General features: G+C 30.2%; 1 protein-coding gene across 1 annotated transcript; it reads right to left on the reverse strand.

Annotated features, from left to right (window-relative positions):
- Nucleotides 1–13194: 13194 nt before the first annotated feature.
- On the reverse strand, nt 13195–15140 carry LOC148767887 (cytochrome P450 81C13-like). Its single transcript, XM_088823552.1, has 2 exons — nt 14043–15140; nt 13195–13948 (listed from the first exon to the last, which is right to left on the reverse strand). The coding sequence occupies exons 1-2, from the start codon at nt 14928–14930 to the stop codon at nt 13361–13363; spliced, it is 1476 nt and encodes a 491-aa protein (XP_088679678.1). The 5' UTR covers nt 14931–15140; the 3' UTR covers nt 13195–13360.
- Nucleotides 15141–15806: the final 666 nt, after the last annotated feature.

The following is a 15806-nucleotide window of genomic DNA, read 5'->3' on the forward strand; positions in this document are numbered from 1 at the left end:
CGTGATTTTGATCATTTTTAATTCCAAATTTTGCAAAACCAAAAATTAAGATTTGTAGTTTTTTGAGTTAGTTTTCTAATCCAACTTGAATCACCAAAATTGGATGTCGGATGAGAAAGATATACATGAATCGATGGATACTGCACACAACTTTGATGTATTGAGGTATCGAAAATTCATAATGTGACTCATTCACGCATAACTTTGTCACACGACATCCAATCTAGGGGATTTAAGTTGGATTAGAAAAAAAAACCCAAAGGACTACAGTTTTCGTGTTTCGAATTTTGCCAAAATCAAAATAAAAATACGTCAATTCATTAAGGGATGTGGTAAATGTCGTTCGAGCTTTAATAATACCGTTTCGACTTCAAACGTGATTTTGATCATTTTTAATTCCAAATTTTGCAAAACCCAAAAAATAGGATTTTTAGTTTTTTGAGTTAGTTTTCTAATCCAACTTGAATCACCAAAATTGGATGTCGGGTGAGAAAGATATACATGAATCAATGGATACTGCCCACAACTTTGATGCACTGAGGTATCTAAAACTCAGAATGTGACTCATTCATGCGTAACTTTGTCACACGGCGTCCAATCTAGCGGATTGAAGTTGGATTAGAAAACTAACCCAAAGGACTAAAGTTTTCGTGTTTCAAATTTTGCCAAAATCAAAATAGAAATATAACAAAATCAAGTTCGAAGTCAAAACGATATTAGTAAAATTGAAACGACATTTAACATTTCAAATTTATTTATCTAACTAACATATTCCACTAATTTTATGAATTAATACATATCAAAGAGATATCTTTGTTTCTTGCCAAATTATGTGTATATTTTCCCCCTTTCTTTTGTTTCTCTGCAAATAAACTTTTCTTTTTTTTTCCTCTAATAATTAATCATAATTGGAGACACATTTCTTTTGAGTTTAATTTATTATAAATACGCAATTGGATATTTTTGAAAATTTTCTTTATTTATCTATCTCAATTTTGAAGGTTAGGTCCATCAGCTTATAAGCTGTATTAAAAAATTGCATTAAAAAAAAACCATGAGCTTTATTTACAAAAATGATAATTACTATTTTACCATATTATATAATATTTTATTTACCCAGATTTGAACATTTTGTCTAGTTGTAGTAACGGAATTAATTTTTTAAAATATATTTATCCCAATTTAAACGGATTTAGGTTTACAAAATAATTAATTCAACACACATAATTCCCCAAAATATTATTTTAGATTTTTAAAATTTTGTTACCATTTTGTAAAATATTTAACTATAGTTGTTGTAACGAAATATATATTGTAAATTGTTTTTTATCTCTGTCCAATTTTAGACGTGTGTCGAATATTAAAATAGTAACCAAACAATAAATTACAATAAAAAAATATTAATTTACAATGATAAAAATATCGTTTACGAATTTTTAGTTCTCTTATCTTGTGGTGGTTAAGAAATAAGTATTTTAAGAATTATTTACCGAAATTTCCTAAAAGTAAATAAAACTATTTAACCAAATTTAAACGAGCATGTGATTAGTTAAAGTAATTAAAATAGGTCAATACATAATTCACTAAATAATAACTTACACAAAAAACCAATTTACAATTATAAAATTTTATTTACTCATTATTAAATATTTTATTTAAGGGTGGTAACAAAATGGGTATAATAAATTATTTATCCAAATTTATATGGATTAAGATTTTTTAAATAAATGTTGACAAAAAAAATATTTTTTAAATAAACTCAATTAGTTCAAAGTTCAAACCACATAATTCACCAAACAATACCTAAAAAAATGAAAGTTATTATTTTTTCATTACTAAATATTGTATCTAGTAGTGGTAACGAAATACAAATTTTAAAAATTATTTGTCATAATTTAAATGAGCTTAAGTTAGTCGTGTAAGATATTAAAATAGTTCAAAGCACATAAGTGACCAAAGCATAACTCTAAAACAATGAAAATTATTAATTTTACCATTATTAAATGTCGTTCACCCAATTTGTAAAATCATGTATCCCGTGGTGGTAACGGTATACATATTTTAAAACTTATTTATCCATATTTAAATAAATTTTATGTTTTTCGAAACAATTTAATTATTTCAACACACATAATTCACCAAAATATAACTTAAAAAAGGATTTTTTTTATTTTATTTTACCGGTATAAAAAAAATTATCCATTTTTTGAATATTTTGTCTAGATTGAGTATCAAAACAGATATTGTATAAATAATTTATCCAATAAGTGGGTTTGGGTTTGTCAAAATAATAAAAATAATTAAATAAACAATCATTTAAAAAATATAAATTATCAGTTTACCATTATAAAATCTCGTTTATGAAATCTTAGAATCGAATAATTATAGTATAATCATTTATATAATATAATTGCACGTTTCTTTCTTATAAAACTTAAGTATACAAATTTTCATAGAATTTTCCTTAATCATTCCATAATCATGAATATAACTTTCCATATAATACGTATTAACTGTACATGATTAGAGGATATTATCAATTGATTTCATAATTATGCACAATTTAACTATATTAAGGCAAGATTGTAGTAAGGTCACCATATTAAGTGTAGTATGGTACGCAAAATATCAGAAAAAATGGAAAAGATATATATAATTATCAACAATGGACAATGAACATCAAGACCAACTTTAAAAAAATAACAAAAAACAATGGAAAAAAAGAATATCAAGAATAACATGAGAATAAAAAATAAGAACAAATAACAGTGGATAACAATAATGGAAATGGAATATCATAATATTTACCAACCACAAAACATTGGAAAAGATATAAGGACGTCATAATAAAAAAGCAAACGAATAACTGAGTGATAACAATGGAGGGAGTATTTATAGGGTTTATGATGTCGTTAGTGTAACAATATCTTTTAGGTTTAAATAAATTAGAAGAGTATACTATTATTGATATAATATAAATATGTAATTAATGTGGACCAATGAGCGAATTGATTGATTGCAGATTAATGTGTAAATTGTCAATATTTCCAAGATTTATCTATTACACAATGATATGAATGGAAATAATAATTAAAAAGCCGGATTTTGGGAATAGTAAATGGAATTCTTGAAATGCAGTACAAAATAACCAATCAAGCTATGGAAAAAAAACACGAATTTTGTGGATGATGTGGTAAATAATTAATAAATAAATTAATTTACAAATTACAAATATTTTATTTTCAGAGGTCACAAATACAATTAAAGAACTTATTTAATCATTGTACACAGACTCTGTCAAAGGAATAACGACTTCAACATGAGTAACGAAGAAAAGGGATACACAACTAAAACAAATAAATAATTAAACTATGATAAACTTGTTGAAGCTCTACTGAAATTTCCTAAACGAACACGCTATTTAAAATAAGTTGTCTTATGTTTTGTAACATCGATACATAGTCGGCGATTCACCAAAAAAGAAGAATACAATACGATTAATTTTTCCAAATCATAACCATTAATTTCTCCATTCAATACCACATCTGACATTTATCTATAACTTTCGGCACATAAATCTTTCCGCAAACGACATGATTGGATCATATTGAAAACCAACAATCAATGAATGGTCTCTTGCCGAATTCTCCGATTCATAGGTTGACATCATATTCATTTGGAAAAGAAAAACATAATATATTAATAGATTATTGTTAATGTACATTTTTACACTTAATCGTACCTTTCAATTGGAGCTTTTGGTGTGTTTTAATGATAACTGGTGCTTAAAATTTTTATTTATTGTATCTTGGGTACAAATTGAAGAATTGAATAAATAGGGGGTCAAAACTGCAATTTTGAAGAAAATATGGGCGAAAAGCGAAGAAGTCAAAAATCTGTAGAATTAGAGCCGAGACAGCCATCTGAGAAATACACTTAAATCTCAGACGGCCGTCCGAATTGCAGATGTTGAAGAATAAAGTCTCTGGAAGTGAGACGACCGTCTGGAATTATAGCTGAAAATCCAGACGACCGTCTGAGAAGACGTAAAGGCGCATTAAAGGGATTCTAATTGCACAACGAAACTACCTTCTTCTCCAAGTTTTCCACCCTATATAAGACCAAGTCAAACACACAATTGGGGACGAATCTTGTACGCAATTTCAAGAGCAACGAAGCAATAACGAAGACAAAGAACTCGAAGATTACAAGCATAGTTTATATTTTCATGAATTATTATTTTATGTTTTCTTTAATCATGAGGAGCTAACTCTTTTATTTGTAGGATTTTATTTCGAACTCTATGTGGGATTTATGAACCCTTTTCTATGATTTTATGCAAGTTTTAATTTCGGATTATTTCTTATACTTGTTTTATTAAGTGCATGACCTTGATCACCTTATGTGCTTTTATGTTATCGTTAATCGCATGAATCGAAAAATCGGGTTAATAAATAGAACTGTGGTAGAAGAGCATTTGTGGTATTAACATATGAATATAGTTAATCTCTTAGGTAGCCATTATTCAGATTTATGCATAATGTTGTGTTCTAGATTTAATTGCGTAGGAATACAGTAATCGAATCTAGAGTATTAGAATCGTAATACACGCGGAAGCGGGTTATGATTAATTTAGCATCTCAGGTTAATAATCCGGGCTAATTACTTGCATAATTGAAGGAATTGGGGGAATAATAATCACATAGGGGGATAATAAAATCATAGGCTTGCCTTCTCTGATTTAATCTTCGTTTTAAATTGCTTTTGTGCTCTTGTCTTCTTAATTTGTTTTAATTGTTTTAGCTTAGTTTAGTTTATTAATCCTCATTCGACTGTGTATGGTGGGCTTGATAATAATTGCTAGGATTTAGCGTCTAGAATTAAGTAATTAAATATTCTCTGTGGGATCGATACTTGGACTTAAAAATCCACCTTATTACTTGTACGATACGTACACTTGCGTGCATGTATTCCAGCGAACAAGTTTTTGGCGTCGTTGCCAGGGAATATTTTAATTATTTATTTTATTCTAGCTCTAAATTTAAACAATTTTCACGATTCACCTATTTAATATTTATTTTATTTTATTTTTATTTTAAGTATCGTTTTATGCGCAGGAGACTAGATCTTGCAAGAGAACAGTTTGATCCCAAAATTGAACGTACTTTTCGAGCCGCTAGGAGACTTCAACGCGCAAATAATATAATGGAGGACGAAGAACGCATAATTGGACACTTAATTGCTTAACATTGCCAAGAACCAAAAATCATGTAATCGCTTCATGCATCCAATTTTTGTAATCTAAAAATGGAGAAAATTTATACTTACATAATAATATTAGACTCCAAAGCCTCACCGAATTTCTCTACTCCGCTAATATGAAAAAATTGAGCTATTGGGATCATTGAGACTTTTTGAATTTCAATTGTGGGGCTCTTTGGTGCAAGATAGGAATCATGGGTATAAGTGGCTACTCTTCTCCTTTCCATCTTTTCATTATTAAATAAAGAGTTGCACTAAGCAAGATGCTTATATTCTTTTCTTGAATCGAGGTATTTTTGCCGAGATTTGAAGATTTGGCTTTTTGGAATAGCTTATTCACCTCTAAGAACTTATTATCCTACTCTATTCTCAAGAGTTCAAAAATCTCCATTTTTGCTCTTGAGGTATGGTTCGAGTTTTTATTCGAATATTTGCGCATGTCCTCCTTTTCCCTTCTAGTTAGTTCTACTTTTTTTCTCTTTCTTTCTTTCTTTCTTTCTATTTTTTTTCTTTTTTCTTTTTTCTTTTTTTTTCTTTGTTTTTTATTTGAAAAGAAGAAGAAAAACGTAACAAATTTTGAACCAAACTCCAAGGGATAATTTATCAAGAAATCTCCATCTAATCTACCCACTTTATTTTGGCTAAAAGAAAGAAGACCGTTTCTCCAAGGCACAATAAAGGTTCTATGGAAAATTTCAATACAAGGTCGACTTGAAAGGCTCAAACGGTTCAAAGAATGCCCAAATCACATCCCAAATCACTCAACGACTCAATACTTCACTTTGCAAAGCCCTAAGGTGAGCTCTAAAACCGAACATCACATGATATAGCATAAATTAACTCCATGTTTAAAAAACAAAATTTTCAACAAAGCAACACATAATTCATGATTCTCAACAATAACTCGCTCCTAAATTACTTTGAATCAAAAGTCCAACAAAATTCAAGTATAGCTACAACAAAGCAAGTAATATCATCATCAAACATTGGCCATCTTTCATCATCAAAATTCATTAATGCATTCAACTCAAACATTTTATTTTTAAACAAAACAATAAATAAACGAAAACGACTAAAAAGAAAAAAAAAATCCTAAAGCATGCAGTCTAAAACATATAAAGCACATAAAAAGTGTTTTTCCACCATCAAATATAAATTTACATTGTCCTCAATGTAATTAAAACGAAGTTTAAGGATATAACACACCTTGATTAGTCGAAACGTCCTTTACGTGTTGCACTCCTCCATCTTTTCCTCTTCCAAGAAAACCAATTTTTTTTATTTTTTATTTTTATTTTTTTCAATTTTTTTTTCACGGGTGTTCTGGACGGCCGTCCAACTTTTGCACTGTCTTTGAGACGGGAGTCTCAATTCCAGAAGGTTCGCAACTCATCGTAACTTCTCCGGACGGTCGTCTGGAGTTTTGACTTGATTTTCGAACGGCCGCCTGGGGTTTTTGTGTCCGTTTTTCGACCTAAAAATTCAAACATGATTAAATCATTTGATTGCAAGCTTGTATATATTTTAAGAAAATTAAAAACAACTAAAAATACAAAAAATATGAGAAAAACAAAATGATAAATGCGCTGGTTGCCTCCCGAGAAGCGCTAAGTTTTAAGTCATCAGCCAGACTTTGCCTTTTGAAATTGTTATGTCCAATCCAAAGCCTTGTAGATTGCGCATCCATCCATTGGCTTTATAACTTCAATTGGAACCAATGCAATGATAGGATTGCAATATGTCAGGGTCCACTTTAGCTTGAAGTCTTTCTTGGTTGTAATCAATCGGTACGAAGCCAAAATGGGATGTTCATCAGCCGCCCCCTCAAATCAGTACAAAAAAACATCAAGTTTGCGTATAACCTCCACTTTAAACACATTCGTCTTCTCGTCAACCTCTATTGATGCCTTCAAAGTCACGTCAGGAACAATGATAAGATCCTCATTTGAATATTTGCACTAACCACATCAGTCTCCTTCTTCTCTTGTTCCGAGATATCTTTGGAGTTTAACTCGATTGCATTGTTAATCTCTTAGGTAGCCATTATTGAGATTTGTGTTTAATGATGTGTTCTAGAATTAATTCCGTAGGAATACAGTAATTGAATTTAGAGTATTATAATCGTAATACACACGGAAGCGGGTTATGATTAATTTAGCATGTCAGGTTAATAATCCTAGTTAATTACTTGCAAAGTTGAAGGAATTGGGGGAGTAATAATCACATAGGCGGAAGAATAAAATCTTAGGCTTGCTTTCTCTGATTAGATCTTCGTTTTTATTTGTTTCTTGCTTTTGTATTTTTAATTGACTTTAATTTAGTTTAGTTAATTTAGTATAATTGTTTATCTTTCAATTGTATAGGGTGAGCTTGATAACAATTGGTAGGATTTAACGTCTAGATTTAAATAATTAAATATTCTCTGTGGGATCGATACTTGGACTTAAAAATCCACTTTATTACTTGTACGGTACGTGCACTTGCTTGTAGGTATTACAACCAACAAGTTTTTGGCGCCGTTGCCGGGGAATATTTTAATTATTTATTTTATTCTAGCTCTAGATTTGAACAATTTTTCACGATTCACCCAAATTAATTTTTAAATTTTACTTTTATTTTTCGTTTTAATTTAGTTAATATATATTTTTTTTTGCTTTGGTTACATGTCATGTTACAATTTTCACGCACCTCAAACGGGATATGAGTGGCTTTTGTCTGGCGAATACCCCCAAAATGCCTATGATATGCCGTTATTTTGTTCAATATGTGGTGGAGATCATTACACTAACCAATGTTGGTATGCACCAAAGGCGAATAATTTCATAGATAATACCAATAGAGGTTACTGGAACACATACACCAACACATACGAGCAGAGCGTTCCAAGCCAAGATTTCCACAATTTTCAACATCGAGAGCCGCAATTTGATGATTCTCAAACCTATTATGCAAGGCCACGAGAACCCACTATTGAGGAGTGTTATAGAAAATCCATTCTTAAGAAATATATGAAAATCCACTCAAGCATCTATCTGAAGAATGGAGATACAGTTGGAAGAGATCAAGTTCAAAATGTCTCTTGAAAATATTCCAAACGATATCGAGAATGGTTGCAATAAAGAAAATCTGACTGAAACTTGTAGTCCTTTAGACCTAGAAAATAGTGTCGATGGGAAGGAAAAAGAACTTATGAAGACGCTTAAGGATGACGAATATATTCCTATATTAATACCACAAAGGCTCTTCTACCACAGTTCTATCTATTAACCCGATCTTCCGATTCATTCGATTAACAATAACATAAAAGCACATAAGGTGATCAAGTTCATGCCCTTAATATAACAAGTAGAAGAAATAATTCAGAATTAAACTTGCATAAAAGCATTGAATTGGGTTCATAAATCCCACATAGGGTTCAAAATAAAATCCTAGAAATAAAGACTTAGCTACTCGTAGTTCTTATGATAAACAAGATAGAATTCATAAAAGAAATAAGAAAAAACTATGCTTGAGTCTTCGATTTTTGCGTTTTGTGGTGTCAAATTCCGTGTGCTTATGGTGTATAACTTGTTGCTTTTATAGGCTTTTCTTGATAAGGAAGTAGTGGAAACCTAATAGGAATCAATTTCCGCCACTTTCCCCCATCAGAATTTGTTCTTCATTTTTGCCATGTTGGCGTCCGAATTTTGGAATGTTGCGTGAATACGAATTGTAGCCCTTGAAATTAGCTTTCCAATGCCGCCAAAATCAGCTGATTTGGAGTTTGTATGAGAAAGATATGTTCGAAATGGTGGAAACTGCCAAAGTTGTGGCGAGATTTCTTCTTCCAATTTGATATATTTCCTTATTTGCAACTTTTTCCTTTCTTTTTGATCTTTTTTCATTCATGGACACCTAATTCTCGTTTTTTACCTAAAAAACATAAAATCAATCAATTAAAGCACAAATATAATTAAATTTAAACAAAAGATCCACGTAAAGTAAACGTATTGAGCGTAAAATCTACACTCAACAGGTGCGACGAGAAGAAGATTACTTATTTTTTTTCTTTTTTCTTTTTTTTTCTTAGTTATATTGAATTTATATTTTTGATTTTGTTTCTTTAAAATTTAATACGCAAAGTTGAATATATTGCATTAAAAACTATAATTCGTAAATGAAAAAAATAAAGAAACAAATAAAAACTTTTATGGAAAAATACATCTTGCACACTTAAAAAATTTCAAATGTGTGGAAAAGATGATTTGACGCATATACCCTTAAGTGGATGGAGATATTTGATTTCCGGTAGAAAATACACTGTAATTCTAATTTTGGGGCAAAATGCAACCGGGACACAATTTTGAAGGGGGAAGTCTCTTTTTCGCTTTCTTAGGGGGGAAAGTGAGAATTGTTAGTTTTTTACAAGGGCGAAGTGCATTTTTCCGTAATAAATAAATAAAAAGGATGAGGGGTTTAGTGAACTCATCTATATGTCACTCACTTATACCGATGTCACAACACCATGACCGATAACACGCATCACACATACACTAAGTGTTCGTCTCTAATGAGAAATGCATGTGTCCTCATTAATGGTGTAATCCGTCGACATAGAACAACTTCAATAATTAAATTACTAACATTAAATTGTCTCATTATTCAATTGGATCAATTCACGGTAATTATATACAGTTAGAATATGTTTTAGGTGCTGTATTGGCCAATGAAAATTATATAAAGTAAGAATATATTTAAAAATAATAATTAAATTGCTTGCAAGACTCAATAAAGTTAAATAATATTAAAACAAGCGAGTGTCATATCTATTAAATTCTCTTAAATGCACCCTAGGACGCACCATCTGAAACCCAACACACACTTTGTAAGCTTTAGTCGCTAAAACAACTCCGATGTTAAAATAATTAGCAATCAAACCCCTATTTTGCATTTTATTTAATTCTCTGCCCCATAGTGGAAATAAATATATTAACTAAAAGGATGTGATTATATTACGCTTTAATTAATAACATAAATTTAGAATTAATATATAATAGATGCCAAATTACAATTTTACTAACTCTGAAACTTAAATTGGAGGACTGAATTGTAATTTCTCTAATATCAAATCGAATTGGATTTAAATATAATTAACCCAAAACTTTTGATCAAATTGCAATTTTTAAAATTTCTTAAATAAAGAAAAAAAACACATTACTGCGTTTTCCCAATTGAAATCACCACAACCAAATTCACAACACCACATCAGACAATCACATCTTCACGCCACCGCCGCCCCTTCCTTCCACCACCTGCCTCCTCCGCCCATTATTATTATTATTATTATTATTATTATTATTATTATTATTATTATTATTATTATTATTATTATTATTATTATTATTATTATTATTATTATTATTATTATTATTATTATTATTATTATTATTATTTATTATTATTATTATTATTATTATTATTATTATTATTATTATTATTATTATTATTATTATTATTATTATTATTATTATTTATTATTATTATTATTATTATTATTATTATTATTATTATTATTATTATTATTATTATTATTATTATTATTATTATTATTATTATTATTATTATTATTATTATTATTATTATTATTATTATTATTATTATTATTATTATTATTATTATTATTATTATTATTATTATTATTATTATTATTATTATTATTATTATTATTATTATTATTATTATTATTATTATTATTATTATTATTATTATTATTATTATTATTATTATTATTATTATTATTATTATTATTATTATTATTATTATTATTATTATTATTATTATTATTATTATTATTATTATTATTATTATTATTATTATTATTTTATTATTATTTTATTATTATTATTATTATTATTATTATTATTATTATTATTATTATTATTATTATTATTATTATTATTATTATTATTATTATTATTATTATTATTATTATTATTATTATTATTATTATTATTATTATTATTATTATTATTATTATTATTATTATTATTATTATTATTATTATTATTATTATTATTATTATTATTATTATTATTATTATTATTATTATTATTATTATTATTATTATTATTATTATTATTATTATTATTATTATTATTATTATTATTATTATTATTATTATTATTATTGTTATTATTATTATTATTATTATTATTATTATTATTATTATTATTATTATTATTATTATTATTATTATTATTATTATTATTCTTATTATTGTTATTATTGTTATTATTGTTATTATTATTATTATTACTATTATTATTATTATTATTATTATTATTATTATTATTATTATTATTATTATTATTATTATTATTATTATTATTATTATTATTATTATTATTATTATTATTATTATTATTATTATTATTATTATTATTATTATTATTATTATTATTATTATTATTATTATTATTATTATTATTATTATTATTATTATTATTATTATTATTATTATTATAGGAGGTTTCAATTGATGATTTAATTTTTCAAATTCCGTCGAAGCAGCCAGGAAATATTTTTTGGAGATTTGTTTTTTTTTTTTTTGATTAATTGGATTTTTTCAGTATATATATATATATATATATATATATATATATATATATATATATATATATATATATATATATATATATATATATATATATATATATATATATATATATATATATATATATATATATATATATATATATATATATATATATATATATATATATATGTATATATATTTCGCAATTGGAAATATTCTTTAGAGATTTGTTTGTTTAAATTAATTGGATTTAATTAATATGGCTCTTTGATTGAATTACTCGTATTTTTACTTCTTGTATATGTGTGATTGTATGTATGTTTGGCTCAACACTTATAAGTAGCTTCACTTTTTTTCTTTTTTTTTTTTGCGGATTTTTTTGATAATAGTATATGTAGAGGTAAATTATATTTCTTTTGTACAGTTATTCACAAAAAGTATCTAAAATAAATATATATTTATAATATTTAATTAAAAAAATATAAAATAATAGTATTATTTTATATTGTAATAAAAAATGAATCACCAGAGATTAAGATATCCTTTTAAATTTAGGGTTGAGCTACCTCTAGATATATAAATGAGAGCACATATATATTTTCTGCATTAGTAATAGAGCATTCGTCATCGATGGATTGATTAAAAATGCGTTTGATTGGACAAATGAAGGACCGTTTCTCTTTGAATTGTTTGCTAGCACTTTCACGTTGGTCCTCGATTGTCCGTTGGCAAAATGCGGTTTATTTAGGTTAACGAGATTTGATACAATCAGTCACAAATATATCAGAATAAATTTGTATGTATGTATGTTATGTGTGTGTGTGTGTGAGAGAGAGAGAGATAGGTTGCCATTTTGGTCATACGTAAAGCTAATATTCACCGGCTGGTTAGTCACACCGTGCTTCAGTGGAGCTGCATATGTATACGAGCACTATGTTTGGACATATATCGAAAAAAACGAGCCTGAAGACTACAAGCACCGATCCTGCTCGAGTTTTTTATTTTATTTTTCGTTTCTTTTGTGATGTTTTTTGTTTGTTCAACAAGGTAAAAAAACTTGACCTACTTTTGTAAAGAGTATCGAGTAACTAAAGATGCTTTCTTGTACATAATTTTCCACACTTACTCTGTTTTTTTTAATATACTCTTGTTCTAATGCAATCGAGTAGTTGTTGATGCTGCGTTTATTACTTTTGACAAACTTGTTCTAATGCAAGCCGGTAGTTGTTCATGCTATGTATGTTTACTTACTGCTTACGAGTTTCGACACACTTGTTCGATTACATTCCTCTAGTTGTTGATGATGCTCTATATTTATTAATTTGGACGATCCTTTTGAAGATTCTTCGAGTGCAGAATTTTCAAACGGAAGGAACTCAAATCAAATTTATAACTAAACAGAAAAACCATCGTGATTTTATTACATAATAACCGAAGATAGTCTTCTATCGTACGTACTATTCTCCGACAAGAATCGAAGCATTATTAATAATTCTTATAATATTACATAATAATACTGAAAAATCAGAGTTGCTCGAAAATGTGGGCTGCTTGCTCCCGAGCAAAGCAGACAGCCTCGAGAGGCTTAGCCGCCGCCACGTCACCGGACAGTGTCTCCCAGTCGAAGCACTGGACGAGTGCAGCCAGCCCTAGTGAAACGGTCCGCAACGCCATCCCAGACCCAGGGCAGCCCCTTCTGCCCATTCCGAAAGGCAGAAATTTGTGCCCTAGTTCTCTCTCGGACTCGAATTGGAATCTCTCGGGCACGAACTCTTCTGGCCGGTCCCACAGCTCAGGGTCTCTGTGCATGGCCCAAACGTTGACCAGCAGGATTGTGCCCTTTGGTATGCTGTGCCCGCCAACCGTGCAATCCTCCGACGACACGTGCGGCAAAACGGTCGGCGTCGGAGGATACAATCTAAGGGTCTCGTTAATAATGCACCGGAGATACGGCAGCTTTGCCAGGTCCGAGTCGGCTAGGAGCCTGTCGTGACCGACGTTCTCATCGATCTCGTCGCTTAACTTCTGCAGCTTCTCGGGGTGGCTCAAAATAAGGGACATCGCCCGTTCCATAGCCGTTACGGAAGTCTCTGTACCGGCTACGAACATCACCTTTTATAAAAGAAAATGAAAATAATTATTATCGGAAAAAAAACCGAAAAAATTTAAATATTTTCAAGAAATAAAAAACAGAGAGATAATTTACCATCAACACACTCTTGATGACGTCGTCCGTGTAGAAAACGGGGTCCGTTGCTTGCAGCGACAGCAACGTTTCGATCAAACAAGTAGTGCTCCTCGTCCCTTTGGAGCCTTTGAATTCATCGACTAGCCGTTGCAAGAAGACGTCTCTTCTGCCGTGGATTAGTCTCAACCTCCTCTCCACTCCTCCGTAGCCGATCCACCTCAGCACGGGGAAAAAGTCGCAGCTTCCGAGAGTCAGGGTAGGCGGAAATACCCCACGGATCTGCTTCACCGCCTCCCTCCCGGCATCACCGCCAATAATATCCTCCTCGCTGACGAGTTGTCTCCCGGAGACAACTCGCATCATGTTGTTGAAGACGAACGTTGACACAAGATAAGTCAGGTCGACGGTGGCGGCGGCGGTGGATTTCTTCTTCCCGCCGTGCAGAACGCGGAGGAGGGCGCGTATCTCATTCTCGCGCGTGCTGGCAGTTCTGAGGAGGCTCTGGGAGGAGAATATTTCGGCGGCGGAGACGCGGCGGAGGGTCCGCCAGTGTTGGCCGTACGGCGACCACACGTACGCGGCGCGGCCGTAGGTGACGCAGTCGGCCGCCAGGGTGTCGGGGCGGTTGGCGAAGACCACGTCGTTCGTGGTGAAGCATTCCTCGACAGCTGAGGGCGACGAGACCACCAGGAACGGCCTGCAGCCGAGTTGGAGGGAGAAAACGCTGCCGTACCTCCTCGAGAGGGAGGAGAGTGACAGGTGGAGGGACTCCTCCTTGAGGAGATGCACGTGGCCGATGAACGGAAGGGATGGCGGAGCTGGCGGCGCCGAGTTTTGGCGGCGGCGGAGGCTATACCACTTGATGAAGAACACCACTAAGGTGAACCATGCAAGATAGAGATACATTCTTTGAGAAGAATGATGAAGAATTAAGAAAATTGGAATTAGATGAAGAAGAAGATCAAGAATTAAGAAAACAAGAATTAGAGAAGATAGAATAAGGATGGAGATAAAAAAACAAGAGAATATATTTCAATAATTTGCTAATTATCATCTATTTATAATACTCATAAATAATAACTAAACTATCTACTCATCACTACCCCACTAATTGACCCATTAATTAAAACTTGCATATTACTTGACGTATAAATATGTTGCTAATGAAATATAGCCATGTTTGGCTAATTTTATTATATCATCCACTAATTCACAAAGGGACGTGATAAATGTCGTTCGAGCTTTAATAATACCGTTTCGATTTCAAACGTGATTTTGATCATTTTTAATTCCAAATTTTGCAAAACCAAAAATTAAGATTTGTAGTTTTTTGAGTTAGTTTTCTAATCCAACTTGAATCACCAAAATTGGATGTCGGATGAGAAAGATATACATGAATCGATGGATACTGCACACAACTTTGATGTATTGAGGTATCGAAAATTCATAATGTGACTCATTCATGCATAACTTTGTCACACGACATCCAATCTAGGTGATTTAAGTTGGATTAGAAAAAAAAACCCAAAGGACTACAGTTTTCGTGTTTCGAATTTTGCCAAAATCAAAATAAAAATACTTCAATTCATTAAGGGGTGTGGTAAATGTCCTCGAGCTTTAATAATACTGTTTCGACTTCAAACGTGATTTTGATCATTTTTAATTCCAAATTTTGCAAAACCCAAAAAATAGGATTTGTAGTTTTTTGAGTTAGTTTTCTAATCCAACTTGAATCACCAAAATTGGATGTCCGGTGAGAAAGATATACATGAGTCAATGGAT

This window comes from Erythranthe guttata, chromosome 9 (genome assembly GCF_056151865.1).
Source record: "Erythranthe guttata isolate IM_541 chromosome 9, IM_541, whole genome shotgun sequence".
NCBI lineage: Eukaryota > Viridiplantae > Streptophyta > Magnoliopsida > Lamiales > Phrymaceae > Erythranthe > Erythranthe guttata.

Excerpts from the sequence above, each read along its gene's own strand:
- LOC148767887 (XM_088823552.1), bottom strand. The coding sequence starts at position 14,930 with ATGTATCTCTATCTTGCATGGTTCACCTTAGTGGTGTTCTTCATCAAG. Across the intron at positions 13,949-14,042 it reads TCATCAAGAGTGTGTTGATG|GTGATGTTCGTAGCCGGTAC; the intron begins GTAAATTATCTC and ends CTTTTATAAAAG.